Source organism: Bemisia tabaci, chromosome 8 (assembly GCF_918797505.1).
Source record: "Bemisia tabaci chromosome 8, PGI_BMITA_v3".
NCBI lineage: Eukaryota > Metazoa > Arthropoda > Insecta > Hemiptera > Aleyrodidae > Bemisia > Bemisia tabaci.
The window spans coordinates 40628122-40647531 of NC_092800.1; the positions used below are offsets into that span (position 1 = coordinate 40628122).

The 19410-nt window shown below is 35.8% G+C and overlaps 1 protein-coding gene across 1 annotated transcript; it reads right to left on the reverse strand.

Annotated features, from left to right (window-relative positions):
- Positions 1–199: 199 nt before the first annotated feature.
- Sec8 (Secretory 8) lies at positions 200–19187 on the reverse strand (the record flags this gene model as incomplete). Its single annotated transcript, XM_019053393.2, is given in 15 exon segments — positions 200–1137; positions 1746–1952; positions 2915–3070; positions 4647–4859; positions 6234–6465; positions 7557–7777; positions 9229–9459; positions 10314–10607; positions 11450–11704; positions 13643–13781; positions 14666–14850; positions 16161–16326; positions 17177–17346; positions 17868–18029; positions 19128–19187. Coding segments are annotated over 15 exon segments (2898 nt in total). The 3' UTR covers positions 200–930.
- Between the last annotated feature and the right edge of the window lie 223 nt (positions 19188–19410).

The window sequence follows — 19410 nt, forward strand, 5'->3', positions numbered from 1 at the left end:
TCTCCTTCTCTTAATAAAGTTACCTTCGGCTGAAATACATTGGCACAGTTGTCAGGGTGTATGCTCACATAATGGATTCTGACTATAAATGCAGTATTAAGAAAGAAGTTACGCCCAACTTTTAGTCTCAGATTTGCAGACTTCTGTGTATCTAAGCTAGTAGACAAAGAACAGGGGTTCAAATCATTTACAAACTGAATGCATACAAATAATGTATTACAAAATGATGTACAAACTAATTTTTATAACAACTACACTTGTTAAAGAAACTCATTAGTATATCACAGTTATATTGATTGTAAGGACATAAGAGGAGTAAAAGACCATCTTAAAATTAGTTAAAAAGATTATGAGAGTAAAGTAACATTCCGATGATTACAGAATCATAATTATTCTTGAACATTAATATGGATTATTGGGACCGATTTTATCACAAATACATCAGGTTTGAACCAAATATTTGAGGCCTAAAGTTTTACTTCTCTATAAGACTCAATTTTAAGGATATAGTTGAAAAACTAATTTCATGTTCAAAATATTCGATAATTCCATTTTTCTACGACTTTCTTACTTCCTGATTTTCAACGTTACTTTGATCAAGTTTACAGAGAGTATTTAAACAGGAAGCCATGTTTTATATTAAAATTTAAAAAAGAAAGAAAAAAAACAGAAAAAGAAAAGACGTGGAACAGATCCAATCATGGAGTTAAAGCAAATAGAGAACTGCTTCTGCAATTCCATGGCAGTTGGAATTGTTTAGATATGTTGGAGATTCTCCGCAACGAATAAAAGCTAACCATATTGCTTGAAAAATAACTTGAGCCTACAGATAAAGGAAAGTCCTTAGTTTTCCTTAAAAATTGGAGTTTTTCTTTAGATTTAAAGAGATCTACTTTTCAACTCAGCCAGAGACATAAAATATGCTCTTCATCAAACAGCAACACCAGAGAGAGAAGAAGTTGATGATAAGAGTCTCCGTACTGGAGTATTTTGTAGAATATCTGTTAATTTTTGAAGATGTCCTTGAATGGTGGCATCTGGTCTGTCGCTCTGACTCCGATGAATGAGCTGTAAAGCATTCATGTATTCTAATTCAGAAAATTCGGGGCCTTTTTCCACGATTTGATTCAGAACATCCTGGAATCAAATTGAACGAGGTATCAGTTTACAGTTCTAAATTAAAAATTAGATGTGAAAGCTGATAAATACTGCCTTTTCATTCACTTAGTGAATGAAAAAATAACTACTGTAGATGCCCCTTATTTTAAAGTATTTTTGCATACATATAACAACTTTGATGTAAGCATTTGCAGAGGATATAGCAAATAATTGTTGAGAAATTTTTGGCAAGAGGTTGAAGAAGTTGATGCCGTCTGTTTCTTCCTGATGAAGCCAAAAATGAGCACAGTTTTTTTTCCAGCACCTACTAAAAATCAAATTTTCAAAAACTTGCTTTTCCAAAACTTTTGAAAAACCAAACAAGAAACTGCTGGGAAAAGTGAGAGTCATTTTCAGAATAGTGCTAAAAATTGACGCAGAGAAAGTTGCTACCTTTAGAGCAACTCAACTTTTTTCCCGTCATTGTCGTTATTCCTTAGAGCCTATTCCCTCGCCATTATCTTGCATGCGTATTCAGGTTTTGCAAATAAAATATAAGAGTAATTCAGATTTTCTTTGGTTGTCCATGATAAAGAGATAGGCAATGATTTTTGAGGGTTTAATAGTACATAATTAAGTTTGCAAACCTCCGGAGACAGGAAGAATAATTCAAAGTAATGCCTTGCATGGTCTAGAGCGATTTCTCGGGTCATTGTTATGTTGGTTAGTGTCTGCTGGAGGGAGTAAATGTTGCGACACATCCTATGCACCAACGGCTTGTCAATCTTATCCATCATTTGAGCTGAGCTGATCAAGAGTTTTGCTATCATATGACCAAGCCCTTCAAATATGTACTAAAAAAATTGATAAAGCAAACAATTACAGGCAAATAATAAAAAAAATCAATTCTCTAATAACAGTTAGAGGTACAAGAAACATCAGTAAATCAACAATTAAAGATAAAAGAAATATCCAAGTCCATTTTCATCTGCCTTCAAAATCAATTATAAGAGAGGGTTTCGAGGTATATTTAAGGAATTGATGTCACCAACGATAGTATAGTTTGATTTGTGGGGTGAAAAAGCAAAAGATGCCAAGGAACAGTTTTTCACAATCCATCATCAACTATTTCATTTGTTTCCTATAAAATCAAACTGAGAGGCCATCCCTAATGATGTTCAGTTATGCTGAAGGAGGGATGTGCTTAAGAGTCGCAATTAGCTCCACCTCGATTTCCGAAACTCCTAGGTTTTTTTACCAAAAAAAGTCTATATTTAACGAGGATGATTGGCTTAAACCAATCATCTAGATTCTTCCGTGGGATGCTGTCTTCGTTTTTTGAGATGAGTGAAATTGCCACAAACGTGGGTCTGAAAGTCAAAACTGGCCATTTTTCATGGTTTCTTTTTTTTCCTATTTTAATGTTGTTATTTGATCATAACATAAGCTGGAAAATGTATACCTCTAGAGTTATACTGTGTCAAAGTTATGGTGCCTCCTTTTTTTGCCCTACAGGCACACAAGGTACAGCTCCAAAAGATGTAGGCCTATGTGTCTTTTTTCCTACTGCTTTGATTCCAGCAAAGAGACCAAAGCAAAAAAAAGATCATGTTTTGGTTTTGGTTAAGTTCCTCAGAAGTTCCTTAAGTTCCAGACTTAAAGTTTTAAGTTCTTTAAGTTTCAGAGGTTTCTGCACTTGTGCTCTTCTCGCTAATAAACTTGAGAAAGTGGAATGCAATCGAATGATTATTGGATCAAAACAACAAGATGGAAACAATGAAAAAGGAAAGTGATGATATAAGGCTGAAAATTTTACCTTGCATTTTCTCGGCTGGAGACTGACAGTCATTGCTTCATCAATAGAAGACAAGACACGGCTGAAGTTAGAGACACGAGGATCAATATCATGAGAATTAGAAACGTGTTTCATAGCACCTTGGGGAAGCAGGTAATGGAAGCACTGGACACGAACCTGTAGAATGGAAAAAATTGAATATTCAAGAAAATTTAGCAAAAGACAAGAGCGATCTGCATTGCACTACGTCTGCTGTGCTGTGCGATGCAAAAACGCCGTAAACGCCATTTTACATTTTTTGGAAGCAATGCATCACAGCAGAAAAACTTGTGTACCTTGAGATGTTTTTCAAAATTCTTCTGCAAATATTATCAAGGACTTGACCTCAAAATTGGAGGTGCATGGGTAAAACAGTTTTTATTTGAGTAAAACAAAGACATACACAGGCAGCCCTAAACGGCGTTGCATGTTGATACCATCACCATATAATGCCGAGCTGGTTTGTATGTTTTTAATTTCTCCTTTAATTTTGTACTTTACTGTTTTTAGCGGTTGATAATGGTATTGGAAGACACCAAAACGTCCTGTATAATTTTATGTATTTTAGCCTTGTTTCCGCTATTTCCTTGTCTTATTTACTACTGTTTTTATTTTATAAAGAGTTAAATTCCAAAAAAATGAGGGAAAATCTTGATGGACTTAAGGCATTCTTGCTTAGCACGGCAGTGCTCTAAACCAGTAAATCAGAGCCATTGGTAGACTTGCCATCCATATTTACGACAACAATGGCTAAAGTGAAAATACCGTGTATTCAGCACATATTGCAGAGTTTCAAAACCTCTGCTCCTATTGTATTTTTTTAAAGAGAAACAAGTCAACTGCACAGCTTGAAATTCCCACAGAATATTCTGATAATAGGGAAGAATAATCAAGCAATTTTTCAATAAATTAAATACACTAGTTCTCTAAAGTTAAAATCAAGTATGACAGGAAGTCTGCAAAGTCGCAAAGGGAGATATGTGCTTTCGCACTTTGGCTATCGATGTATCAATAATTCTAGGATAGTGAGCACTCTTATCAATGTTTATTTAAGTAGTAAGACCAACCTAAAACTTATATCGTGTGGTTATTAATTGAATTGACATATGCGAAAAAGTCCGTTGTCCAATATAGGGTTTCATAATTGCGGTGGGTTTCTTTTGTCCCAAGACACTGATGAGTAGGATCTATCTCTTTTGTAAATGTTTAATTACACTTAGGGGATTATTTATAAAATTGTTCTACATTTCTAACGTCCTAAACCATCTTGTGTCGTTAAGTTACAACGAAATCGCCCACTCAAATTCTGAAACACTGCCTTGGACATCGGACGTTTTCGCATACGTCCATTCAATTGCTTTGCATCAATTCTTGTCTTGCAATTTGCCTTACAGTGCCACTGAACATATAATAACCTCATAACTCATTTTCGCTCATTTTGCAATTTTCATGATTTTGACAGCCATAAATCAGTAGTATGGGATTATTATAACTAAACTTTCTTCTTGTTTTTTAAAGAACCTACAAAAAAGTCTGGTATTTCGATTATCAACATCTGGAAATAAGTTTAGGATTATCAATTATGCATAAGTACTGTAAATGTTTTAAAGTTATGGATAATTGTAAATTCAATCTTAGATGCAGCAGGGTCGAATTATTTCCGATGTTATTGGCTTAATATTGACAAAGATAATGAATTTTTTCAAGTACAAACCTCCAAATGAAGCACCAGGAGGCATGTATTGGCAAGTTCTTGAAAATCATTGGCAAGTTGCTCTAAGGATGAAATCAATTGAGAGGATATCTTTGGCACCATACTATTTATTTCTATTGTTGGGATAGGTTCATTTTTCCGATTATGGTTCGAAGAACTCGGTTTGTGAGATTGAGTATTTACAAATTTGATGATCTGTGTAGCAAACCACTCCTGCAAATAAATAAAAAAAAACAGGGTTAAGATATATAGTTATTGAAATTATCATTCCCAAAGCAGAATTATCTTCGCATAAATTTTAGTAAGTAGTGAATAGGTGCAGAAAAAAGTTGAAAATACATTTCAATGCCTCAGAGCTTTAAGTCAAAGCAATCATTTTTGCAAGTTTAAATAGAATCGAAAAATTATAAACAATCCGACACTCAGCATTGATTTTTCTTTCTTCTTCTTTAGGGGTAATTTTTTAATCCTCTTTCTTTTTTTCTTCGAGATCACTGTTTGTTACGTCGTTGTATCAGTTTAATTTTTATTTTCGTTTCATTCGATTTGTATATATATGACCAACATTAAACAGGTAGGGATTAACGGATTCTGCTATGAGGGCATTTCAAGAGCACTGAGTAAGGCCTTGTTCATAGGAGCGCAGTTCACAGAACTTATAGGCAAACTTGTTCTCAGAACTGATGATTCAGCTATAACTTATTCCGTAAAACTCCAGTTCGTTGAACTGATTTGCCCATAATTTCTGCAAACCGCGCCCATGTGGACAAGGCCTAGCAGTCGAACGCCTCCTAAATGAGCATGGCTGCCCAAAAGTTCTTCACCTAAGTAGTAAAAGGGTTTAAATACGCACTTGTACGAGTTTTTGGTAGAAGAAAAAAAAAATTCATCTGACTTTCCATGATTTTTTCATTTTTCAATTCCCTATCTGTTCTTGCTTTTCTCTGATTCGGAAGTTTCCTAATTACCTGACCTTTAAACTAAACTTCCATTTAGACTTAGAGGGATTTTCTTTGAATTTTGCTGACTTTTATGAATTGTTGTAAAATTTCCACTTCTACAGATTCAAATTATGTATAGGTAAAGCCATTTGAAAAAGGGTTAACTTATAAGTTGGAAAATGAAATTCTCTGATGTTTCCCTGATTTCCCTAACATATTTTCGTGAATTTCCCTGACAATTAAAGATGCCAGATGATTAAAGTTTTCATGCAAAATGTGTTGCTCAAAACGTCAAACCCATTCTAGAAAGCAATTGAAGATGACTCAACAATTTTTCTCTGATGCTTTTGTCATATTTCCTGATATATTCAGGTGTTCCCGGACTTTTTAAAATACCCTGACATTTCCCGGTATTCCCTGACCGTGGCAACTCTGCGGAAAGCGCTCAGGCTGAAGTTGCTGAGCCAATGCACTGATCCCAAAATTCCCTGACTCTCCCTATTAATTCCCCGTCTTTTTCAGGTCACCATAAAGACTCTGACTTTTTATGTTTTCAATGCCGCCACAAACTCTGTTGATTACTCATGTTTTCCACGAGGGGTATGATCAATTACTTAGAGACAAAAAAAGTAACAAGTTATCTCACCATACTTTCTTGCATTTGAGCAAGACACTTGAGCTGGTTCACGTCCGAGATGATTTCATGCTGAGAAATACCACTTTCCCCGAGGTTGCTTGCTAAAATTTCAGCTTCTCGCTCATTACGCAGCTGCACATCCTCCGGCCCTTCGACAATAGATTCCTCGCGAGTGATATGCCCATGCCTTTCGCTCACACTTTGCCACCAGCCCTCTAACTGTTCCCAGTTTGGCAAAGATCTGCAGGGAAGAAACAAGTTCGTCATATCTCAATAGTAAAGTATATTCAAATTATACCTTGAAAAATTTGTCATTTTCTAGACAAAGAAATGCTATTTCAGTTTAAAATTGCAAAATGGACAAGAGAAGTAAATTTAAGAATAAGAATAAGATGGCACAATTTCTGTCCAAAACTTTACTACTATGTGTTTACTTGTAACCAGAAGAAACACTAGGCAAAGTTTCAATCACAACAATTACCCAGTACGTAACAGTACTATTTACGAGCGGAAGTTCGGTTGAAGTGTACATAATTATGTTCTTTAGTCCGGAAAACATAGAATTATAGAGTAATGAAAACTTTTGCAGGTTTCTCCTTGCAACAAGAATATATTGATATATTGTAACCACCTGTCAACGATGCTGAGATTCTATAAATTCAAATGTATCTGTTTGTTGATGGCTGAATTATGAAAACATATGACTCAATTTTTACCACTATTGAAACAGCTTAGGAAAGGGTTTTCAAAGAATGCTTTTCATTTGTGTGCATTCGATTTTGTTGAGAAAATATAGGAAAATGAGTTCCAAGAGCTTCAGCGAGGAAATCATTACGCATATCATAATGAGAAAAATAAAGCTATAACTGTTTTGATGTCTTAGAGGTTTATTACTTTTGAAATTCAAGTTTCCAGAAATTAGATATTGGAATAACTACTGGGTTGATTTGAACTGATAATTAAAAATAGAAAATACATGCCAGAAGCTTAAAGTTTGCACAACACATCTGTGGCTAAAGTTGAAAAATGAAATGCGTGTATCAGATTGTGATGTTGTAAGTATCCATCAATGTTTTTTTTTAAAAAAGGTTTCCTTTGAAATTTTCTGTGAATTCTTTTTTATTCATTCTAAAAAATCACACAGAATTGCACAGAAACATTTTGATTGCATTTTCTCGGAATAAATAAAACATAATTGAAGATGATATTTTAATATTGCAACTGATATGCGCAATTCATTCATTTAGCTATTGATATAAGGAAGAAAACCAATAAATAAATAATTCTCCAACTTCTACAGCTGCAAATTTTTTTTTAAAAAACCAAACTTACTTGAGTAAACGAGTAATATCTTCATCTTTGAGCCACGTGACAGAGTATATGCTTTTATCTTCTGACTCCGGCTGAACAATACCGCGATACGCAACTTGACAGATTTCCCGGTAGCTTTTGAGGATATTTATGATCATTGACAAGAAGTTCTGAGCATGGTGGGGAATACTTTGCATCAAAGACTTGATCTCGGATATGCTTTGTTCTACCTTAACAGTGCTCTGTAAACAAAAAAACAAAAGCATGAGCAAAATAAATTAGCGTGCAAAAGCTGATGTAACAGAATGTAACAACAAATAAATTAATGTGGTTAAACACAAGCAGGAACAGATAAACTTTCATTTTAAAAAAAAAATATTACTTACAGCATTAATCCAGAAGAAAAAGAAGAGGAAAAAAAAAATGAAGAGACAGTCAAGGCTTGATGACCCATTACTGCTAGAGTTTCAGGAACGTAAATATAGGAGGATCGGTTGGGTAAGGATATAAGAAAAAAGAAGATAAATCAATCATGTTACAGATTTACAAAAAAACAATATGAGCGGCGATAATAATGCGGCATTCACCATGTTTTACTCAGAGAACGCAGAATATTCGCCAAGTCTCACACAGTATGGGTGGCATAATTGACTCTTGTCCGCTTGTGAACCTAAACCAAAGAGCTCAGCTTGCCATTCAACATTACCTTTAGAAGTTGGTATTTGTGACATAAGTCAAGGGAATTTTGGTACAATTTCGAACCCCTTTTGAAAATTTCCTACAACATCAAGTAAACCCTGATATTCAATGATTGGTGTATGCCGAACATTTGTAGTCATGTAAGCGATTTGCTAAAGCCTATATGTTCATTCCTTGGCTTGAAACATGGCAAATGCGAACGCAAGATGAGTCACTTTGTTATCAGAAAGAGGAAATTTTATTTATTTTATTTTTAACAGTTTAACCTTTGGACTTTATTTCAGAACCATTCAACATTCCCATTAGAAGTTGGTATTTGTGACACAAGTCAAGGGAATTTTGGTGCAAACTCTGAAGATGAAGACCATTTCATCATGTGCTGCAATGGACCACTAGACAAGGTACGAATTTAAGCAATCTGATACATGTTTCTTAACCAGAATTTCACGCAGAACACGATTCACACTACGAAAATTACCGAAATCAACTTCTAACGAAGATATTAACGTTTTTATTTCGCACTGATTACGAGGAATTTGAACTGCCCGCTCACAAGAAACTCAAAGCTCTACGTGAGTCAAATCGCGCACTACAACAGTTTCAGCAAGCTTCTCAATCGAGCAATGCTCATTTTCCACCATGTGTTGTTCAAACTATTGGTAATTTGCTACAGCTGAGCCAAAGTGTCAAGATTGAAGTTGAAGATTTTTACATCGCAGAGACTGTCATGATAAACATTTAGCGCGCGATGTGAATCACGTAGAGCATTGAGCTTTCATGAGCGGGTGGTTTGAATTCACGCATCAAGAATCATTAAATATCTTCGTCAGGAGTTGATTTTGGTAATTTTCGTTGTGCGTATCGTGTTCTACGTGAAATTTTGGTTGAGAAGCATGTATCAGAATGCTGAAATTCGTACCTTGTCTGGTGGTCCATTGTGTAATAGTTATTTGATACATTTACCTGATTGAACCAGTAAAACTTTGCAACTTACTAATAAAAGTGGACGAGACACATTTAACTGTGCTGCCAGCTCTGGAGGAGTAATGGAGCGCCAAGCATCGGAGCATTTGGTGGCCACATCAATAGCATTCACCACTTTGTTGTGATGATGACGCAGAAAACCACCTTTAATGTAGTTTGAAAGGAAAACATTCAAAGAACAGGGTGCACTAACTGTCTGTTCAATTTCTTCAATAAAAATCATTAGTGGAATAAAGATGACCTGGAAAAAACAAACACATTTGTATCATCAATTTCATTCAATTTACCACGATCTTTCAGGGGGAATGAATGTTTTTGAATGAGAGGAATTTACTATCCCCCCCCCCCCCTCCCACCCAATGTTTTGAGCTAATTTTTTTTTGCAAATAATCCAAAGGCCGCAAATGGACTAGTTGCATGCGAGCATGCCTTTTTGTGACTATCCTGTCAAGAATTTGCATGCATGCATACATTTTAGAGATGAGGAAAAACAAACCTAAGTATCAAAGACTACATAACAGACTTTGCAGCGGTAGATTCTGATTAAATTGCTACTTATAAAGCTAGCCGTGGAGAGCATCTGAAAACATTTAAATTCCTATACTGCTGACTAAGAATTCCACCGATATGCGATGACGCACTGTATGATCAACATTAACAAATATGTTTTTAAAAGAACTAAAAACCTGCTATTCCTGCATTGAGGCTGGAGAAAATGTGGCTTTAAACCCATGAAAATACCCAAGTAATATTTCCTACATTTTCGGCAGGCTTCAGGATACATCTCTTCAGAGCTGACAAAAGGTGAGTTAGCAGTCGTTAACTTTTCTTTTGTAGATAAATATGTTGACGCCATGCAAAAGTGATCATATACTCATTAACAACATCATCAAGCGTAGACATGTGAATCAGTTGGCTGTGCGTAATGTTCAAAAATAAATAGCTCCCAAAATATCGAATGAAAGTCCCATTAATAAATAATATTGATTTATTTAAAGCAAGCTCCTGCCCTTCGGAATTGAAAAACTATTAATAAAACTTCATCAGCATTCTTTTTTAGACAAAAAAAGATATCAAACATGTTTCAAATCTAACCGTGATATTTTGTGGATCTGGTGAGCATATCAACACTTTTTCACGGTGGTTTGGATCTCCCGTCAGCTTAATCTTGAACTCGCTGCTGGGCTGATCCGGGATAAAACTATTTATTTTTGGTAAAGTCGAGGCAAAGTCAAACTTAAATAAGGTGGGCTTCTCTTTGCGCTGAGGTTTCCTCTTCGTAAAGTAGGAGGATATATCTAATGCTTGTTCAGAGAAAGAGTTTGGGGCCGGTTGATTCTCTGAGCTTGTGTTCTGTATGTCCAAGTAATCTGACAAAAGAGACTGCAACTGAAAAAATTATAATACTCTCATTAATAAAAACAGAAACAATTTTAAAGATTGAGAAAAATGAAGCAAGAGTTCCAAAGAAAAAGTGTTTAGAAATTAAATAGATCAAAAATTCGCAACGCTTGAGGTTGTATAGAAGCATTTTAAAAGATCAAGAGACACCCATAAACAGAGTTGCGTGCAATAATTCAGCAATTACTGAAATTGGTGCTGCATCTCTGACTAGACGCTCGGTCTTCAGAATTCTCTACCTGATAAGATAAATCAATCGTCAAATCATTCGTCCAATTGACGATTGATCAGACTTGCTGATTGACCAAATAATTTCCGAATAATTTTTTCCCAACTCTGCCCATATACAACTTTTAGGTTAAAAGCAATATCTTTTTGAAGGTGTTGGCACTGTTGTTTACTACCATGGCAAACCTAAAGTAAGGGATTTTCTAATATCATGACAACACATAACCGCACAGAGTTAGATCCCTTGGATGGGTGAATGTTACAGAATTATACCATTCAAGTGTCATTATGGAAAGATCAGGACTAACCTTAAAGGCGCATTCTTAAAAGAGCAAGAGAACAGAAGTTTTAGCTCCATCACCGTTTCCCACACTTGAGGTAAAAAAAAATAGTTGCCTGAGGCAGAAATTTGTGGACTGACAAGATAAATGTGATGTTATGAGAAAGATCAGTTATTTGCTCCCTGGTGGTCAAGTGCTAATTCATTTTTTCATTTTCTTATAAGATGGATATTTGAGATCAAAGTAATGAAACTTAAATTGAAACAAAAACAAGCACTAAAAACTCAGTGAGTGCTTTGTTATAAAGTTAATGGAACTTACCACAGACTGGATTCGCGACCAAATATCATTAAAGTCGTAAACATTGAGAAAGCAGTTATGTAATCGAGCCGTGCGTTCCATTACCGTTAATACTGTTTGGTGGGCACTCACGACACGTCTGAACTGCTCTATGAGAGTTTGCAACAACTCCACAAGAGCGAACTGAGGAGTCATGGAGTCAATTGTTGGCAGAATTTGTTCTGTTGTGCGACCAACCAGCAAAAATAGTTCGGCTTGCATCTTCATTTTCAATCTCTGATTATAAGGAAAAAAATTTAAGGAATCAAAACATTGCGATGGACAAGACAGGAAAATTGATTTCCCATCAAACAACGGACAAAAACCTAAAATATTGTGCGCTCTGGAAATCAGTTCACTTGATTTGGATTTTACAGCTCCAGAAGTTTTTTCAATTGATTGTATCAATTGCGCTGGTCACAGAATCGAGTTTGGATGCTTGATTCTTGTAGATAAGCACTAAATAATAAGATCTGTCCAAACCGCTACTTTCTACGTTTAATATTAACCGAGATATTGCCCTTTGAAAAGTCAGGTTTTTGACATCATCCACCGCGGCAGAGACACCCTTGAGGCAAATTTCATTTAGAGATTTGGTGCTACTTTTGTGTCCGAACCTCCGAGCTGCCATTTTATTTGAGATCCGAACTTCCGATTCGGTGACTAACAACTCGCAATTTCGGTGCATGATTTTGGTACCACCTCGCGAGGTGGTTCTAAAAAAGGTTCAACCTATCAAAGACCAATGGATCTGATTGGTCGAATCTGGTTACAACAGTGTCCACTTGTGTTGGTGATTGATGAGACAAACTTCAGGGGGGGGACAGAACTTCCCAAAGAGGTTCGGAACTTTAAATAAAATTCGCTTTTGGTTTTTTCCTCTTTTGTTTGATTAGTGATGCAGAGGGTACAATGCGAAACTTCAACACCATTATACGTAAACAAACTGAGGTGACCTGACTGATCACCTAATCTCTTCGCGGCGACTGCGTTATCTCCTGATGAGAAAATCTTTAAAGTGCAAATCCGTCTGCTTCTTGAGTTTTTTTTACGTTTAACATCATTGAAGTTTTGCGTTGCACCCTCTGCATCACTGATCAAACAAAAGAGGAAGAAACCAAAGGTGCCACTACAGCGGTGGCTGACATCAAAAGCCCAACTTTTCAAAGGGCGATATCTCAGTTAGCATTGAACGTAGAATGTTGCAGTTTGGAAAGATTATTTTTTGCAAATCTACAAGAATCAAGCATCAAAACACAATTTTGTGACTAGCGCAAATGACCCATTGAATGCAAACTATACAGCAGAATTGATGAAAGTTAAATAATGAAAACAGAAATGCTTATCAAACAGATACAAACTCATCATAGCAAATAATGTGCCTGATCATGCATTATTCTATTCTTTCAAAGGCATTCACCTGGACGACCTGGGATATGTCATTTTTGACAGGTGTGAAAAGTCTGAAGGAAGACTTTCAGGGCCTTCATCAGCTGAGCTAAAATTTCCAAAAGAGATTTTAGTCAGGTTCGGTGAAAAAATCTGATTTTGATGGGAAATTTTCTACATCGATGATTTTTGCCAGTAGTTTTAAGATCAGAATGACTTGTCTATAAAAGATAATGTGTTTGTCTCAGTATACTTCATGAGACAGGAATCTCCGAAGTGCACAATTTTTTGCTAATTATGAGGTAAAAAGAAATTCATGACTTTGCTCTTGCACTCATTGTCATTTTTCACTTTCTTTTCTTTAAGAACGCCTCTCGTCTTTGCTCTCGCTGAAGTAAGCGAAAGAGCCATTGAACCACTCTTCACTCATTCTTCATGATACTGGACAGAATTTTCCGTCAAAATTCCACAATTTAGTTTTTCTATTCAATAGAACAAAAATAGCTCTAAGCACTGAAAATTTTGATTCCGATAGCAAAAATCCTTTCTTCTTTGGATAGTCACAGACTCACAAATGAGAAATGGTTCAAGAGCATCTTGACTCAAATACATTTCATTGAATACTCACACTATTTTCAGCGTAAGCTATTTTAGAATATAAATTTGTCCAATTACGATGAGATTTTGTGAATCAGGGAGTATTTATCCTTGCAATGTTTTTGAGCTAAAGTGAAGAAACCTGATGCCCTGCTGAATAGTGATAATTTAACAGGAGTTTCATCTCACCTCTACAGTATCTGGTAATTTGTTGAGTATTGCAAGACATTCGAGAAGTACTGCAACAAAATGGGCTGAGTCTTCCTCCACATCCTGACTTATATCCTCCGTCACTCGCTGAGTTAGGAAATTTTTATCCTCTACTCGACTGAAAAAAAGTCCAAAACACTCGATTAAAATTTCAAGCTGACCTTGGTACATTGACTTTTGACTTTGTGTGTCAGCACACAATGGTATGAACATAATTTATCTTTATTCTGATACTTTTTAAATTTTTGTTTACATAAAAATTCCATATATTTACTAAAAAAAGGAGAGTTATCAAGAGGTTGCATTCATAAATGAAGGTAATAAATGCATGTGATAGAAAACCAGCTTCACAGAGACGAATCAGCATTGATCAGGCAAATGGACCACTAGACAAGGTACGAATTTCAGCAATCTGATACATGTTTCTTAACCAGAATTTCACGTAGAACACTATTCACGCAACAAAAATTACTGAAACCAACTCCTAACGAAGATATTAACGTTTTTATTTCACATTGGTTACAAGGAATTGGAACTGCCCGCTCACAAGAAACTCAAAGCTCTACACAAGTCTAATCGAGCACTAAAACGGTTTCAGCAAGCTTAATTGAGCAATATTCATTTCCCACCATGGGTTGTTCAAACTATGAACAATTTGATATAGCTGAGCCAAAGCATCAATATTGAGGTTGCCAGATTTTTATAACGCAGAGACTGTCATGATAACGTTTAGCGCGCGATGTGAATCACGTAGAGCATTGAGTTTTTATGAGCAGGTGGTTTGAATTCACCACCAAAAATCATTAAATATCTTCGTAAGGAATTGATTTCGGTAATTTTTGTTCTGCGCATTGTGTTATACGTGAGCTTTTGGTTAAGAAACATGTATCAGAATTCTGAAATCCGTACCCTGTCTACTGGTCCATTAAGATCTGTAACCTCTGGACTTGGTTTAATATTTCTTAAACTTACTTCATTCCACCTATTTCCTGTTGTATTTACCTGCTGTCAGCATAAGATGACTCGAGAGCTTTCTTTGCCCGTGACTGCTTCAGTAGCGATATTTTTTGCTGAGATGCTGCTGCAAAATCTCTACCAGACCCTTGACGTCTAAGTTGGACGATTTCATGAGTGGAGTCAATGTAAATGTATTTGCTCAGCTCGTCAAAGAGCGTATCAATCAGTTTCTGAAAAAAAGAATCACGATGAGAAAATTGTATTCAGACCAACAAAGGCAGAAATACTGCAGTCATCACATCTGCAGTCTGCAGTCATATCTGCAGTCAATCACTGCAGTCACTCAATCCGTGCATCAGAGGTCACGGATTTTGTATGTTGGTATTTTGAAACCTTGAGCAATTGAGACTTTAAAATTCATGATGATTTTCTCAACAAAAAGAATGATATAGAGCTGGAATACCTGCCGCAATAAATTTTTATCAAATTCATAGTGTTCTCCTTCAACAAAAAGAATAATTAGATAAATATTGCATTCCTCACTTAAAATTTAGAATATCTTTAAAGATGCTGCACTACTTTCTTTGAGTATTGCCCCCCTCATTCAGACTTCACGGTAGGTACTGAAAATACTTGCTGACTATTTTTAAATTTCAGTCCAGGATAAATGCAAAAATCATTTAATATATATAAGGATGTATTTGTGCTATGGAGGCTAATCTGCATAAGCTTCCCGCACTTAATACGGTTTCTTCTTTCGAGTATTCTTCCATTTGATTTCAATTCCAAGATCACTTCAAAAAAATGAACATATTTTTCTGAAAACATTTATCATTTTCAACTCTTAATTTCATCATAGGTGAAAAAGAGTGAAAACCTCAGTTCATCTGAATACAAAATATGCCTCTCAAGCACACCTTTTCTTTTCAGTTTACATTATTTACTTGCTTTGTTTCATAAAGTTAGAGACTATTCGACGGTGTAAGTCGGCAATCACATAACTCGCTGGCGGTGTCTGAAAATCTCTGCCTCTAGGTTGATTTTTTAAAGGAGAACAAATTGACATCATTCCTGGAAGTTTTAGCAGAATTTTTTTCGCACAAAGAGGAAAAATCATGGCAGTTTTAAAGAATTGCCGTTGAGTAGTTAAAAAATGAAGTATGACAGGAAGTTTGCGACGTCGCAAACCGAGTTATGTGATTGCCGACTTACACCGTTGTATTCTTTGAATGAATACCAAAATCTGACCCCTGATTTGCCAATAAAAACATATTTCCCTGAAGTAATTAGTACCTGAACATGCCTAACTTCCCACTTACTCAGAGAGGAGGTACATCTGCATGGTGGTCATACTAGATGATCTGATAAACAGATTTTGATAAAATTTGAAAGGCAAGCATAAATGAGTTTTCTTCAAAGTTTTAAAATTGGAAAAATCGAATGAAACTCATGCAAAATAATTTTCAAAAAAGGACAGGTCATGAAATAAGCTACCTATGAAGTGTATAAATATTGAGAGAAAAAAAAGGTGCTGACAAACCTGCTTCTTGGAGTTGAGTTCTGACTTCAGTTCTTTTAAAGCTTCAACACCTGCTAGATCACCCTCACCAAGGGCTAGCGTGGACACAATTAGGTTTGTTGCGTGCAAGTAGTGCTTTTTTGAGAGGTAACTCCCCACTTGGGTGAGGGCATCCTTAATTTGTTCTCTGTTGACAGAATTTTTTTTTTCAAAATTAAACAATTCTTCTCTTGTATACAACATACTGTAGTTGCAAACAACCTGAGCCCTGATTTTTCTTCGTTGCAGAAGAGACTTATGCTTGAAAAATACCAAAAAAAAAATTCTAGCATAAGAGCTACACTGCGATATCTGGCCACGTAAAATTGAGCAATTAATCCAGGTTAGCTGCAGGCACCCACAGTAACTCTAAACTTGGACCTGCCACAAATATTAATGATCAGCGATTCATATGTATCAGACCAACCTTCCAACTGTGGTCAAACACCTGTTCCGTAGCTGCAAAGGAGTCCTTGGACTTTCCTTTTGGTGAACTACTGGCGATAATTTGAAGGGAAAAAAATTGACAAATTCTTGGCATAAATCTTGGAACTTTGGCAATTATATACAATGAAAAGTGAGTCATCTGCACATTTAGATCATTAATGTATGATAGGTGAGAGACTTTAAACTGATTTCATACACAATCAGGATGTGAAGTAAGTTGGAAGTTGTTTCCTTTCTGTCTGAAAGCAACCACGTTGCCTTCATACAATATTAATGGACGATTGACTACGGACAGCGACAATACTGTACCTAGATACATAAATTAGTCTTTTACAGAGACAGTTAGATGCGAACAACTGCCAACTTATCTGACACAAGTTCCCTTGCCTTCAGTTAGCAGAGTTTTGGGTCAGTCAAGAGAAGCATAACAAAAGGATTGATTGGATTTCATAATATACAGCTCTAGTATTCTTCATTAGCTTTAAGTTGAAAAAGAAAAAAAAAGAAGTAATAGCAAAAATCAATTATGATTTTCCTAAATAAAAACTTACATCTCATCCAATAAATGCAAGACATGTTTATACTCCACGCCTTCAAGCCAAAGTTTTTTCAGTTCTTCCCTTCGACAGCTGAGTAGAGTTTTACAGGCAAGCAGGTTTTCTTTGACAGAGCGCACCTTGTCTTTGGATGTGGTTATTCGAGCAGAGAGCTGTCCAAATAACTGCAAACAATTTTTGAAAAAAAATTATTTCAACTTCTTTTTGTGTAAATACCTAGATGTGATTTCATGATCAAAATTATTAAAAATTGTTAAAAAAAATATTAAAAAACTCTCTTGCACAAAATAGATAAAATAAATAAATAAGAGGTTGTTTTGATAAATTTTGTGCAAGTGAGTTTTATAATAGTTTTTTAATAATTTTAGTCTTGTACAATCCGTGTCACATGCAATTTCATACCGGCTGATAAAAACTGTTACTCATTTAAGAGCTTCTCTTAAAAACGAAACAGCAATTTTTAAATCTTGATTTACAGAATCTAGAATTGTAGACAGATTTTCTTGTGTAAGTTCATATTGGATGTTGTAATGACTCAAATCAAAATAATATGCTACTGCTGGATAAATACATTTTCAATTCTGCACATGAGTAATTAACATCTAGACATCCCTTGACATATGTTTAGCGGCAGCATGATGATGTGGCATGCTACATCATGGGGGCTTAGAAAAAGGCTTGTTACCTGCATGACTTGAGATAATTCTTCATGGTGTTTCTGGATTAGCTCATCTAGTTGTTGATCACTTTTGGCATATTCTTTCTCCAATTTTGCTTTTTCCCGATCACGTTGTTCATTGGATTCACTCACAGATAATGTTCGGATAATGGACATTAAATGCCCACTCTGTAAGAAATAACACAAAATTAGTTTTCAAAAACATATTGATGCAAATATAGGAGCCAAAAAGGTAGAATGTTAGGCGATGTTATACTTAAGATAAGCAATAAACTGGGCTACCAAAATATACTGAAGTTGGCAACCAGACTGGGTCAAGTAATTTGAAGTACATAAAAGCAAGCCCATAAGCAAAGATTTAAAGATATTTCTGACGACAATTTTTTGAAAACCTCGGCAGCAGTAAAATCTCATTGATTCTTTGAAAATCCCACAATCAGTGCACTAAAATGCTGATAAAATGTCAAACATTAACTGAAATGAATGGAAAAACAGACTGACCAAAACAGCATTGCCCATTTGAACACGTATGATTTTGATCAATCAGGAAGAGTAGAATTCATCTTTGACGTTGAGAGTACCTACCCGTCCCTGTCGTTGGTTACTGTGGCCCGAAGAAACCTGCCATTAGATTGCAGTTTGAGTTCTACTCTTTGCATGATTTTAAAATGGAAGTAAACGCTGATACTCATGGCTTTTCTTGGAGTCTTAGGTCCGATATTCAAGAACATTCAACTAGAGGTGTCGTCAGCTAAGTTGACGGTTGTTTACTTTTGGTTTGCTAGCGCCGGCAACGAATTTGGGCCTCTGAACAAAACGGCGTTCGCTACTATCCACATTGAAAACATCAGTCTTATGATCGTATCAGAAAAAAACTACTCATCAGTTATGATTTGCGACTTTTTTGTGGTTGTAATTGCTGTAAAGCTAAAAATTAAAGTGTTACAAGGATTGTAAGTATTCAAAAACTTATCTAAGCTTGTGTCCTTGCTTCTGAGAGAGCCAGATGTTTTCATGTGGATAGTAATGACGTGAAAACGCATGCAAACCAAAAGTAAACAACCGTCAACTTAGCTGACGACACCTCTACCTCTAACACGGTTGAAAGTGACCTTCGACAGTCACTCTGTTTTATCCCGTGATTCCTCAGAGGGCAATTACATTTCAGACTCTGCGTGACTTCTCTAAGTGACTTTTAAAAACCAGCTCGTTAAGACTATAGATGCATTGGTTTTGTAGGAGGGAAAAAAAATGTGTTTCTCTCACCGATTCTTTGGTAGATTTTATTCCTCTTGGAGGCTTCATTGGCGATGGCACGGATGCCATCTCGATTTTGATGATAGTGCTAGGATTTTCTTCGGAAAAACATTCAAGGTGTTGCGTGTGGAACCAAGCTATACTTGTGAGGCATTGGAGACGATAAGGGTTGAAAAGTTCTACATTGGTTGCGATAAGTTCTTAACAATACACAGGATTGAGATGAGGGTATGACAGAGGCACACTCACGACAACTGATCATTAGTTGAACACGTACTTCAAATCTCAATCA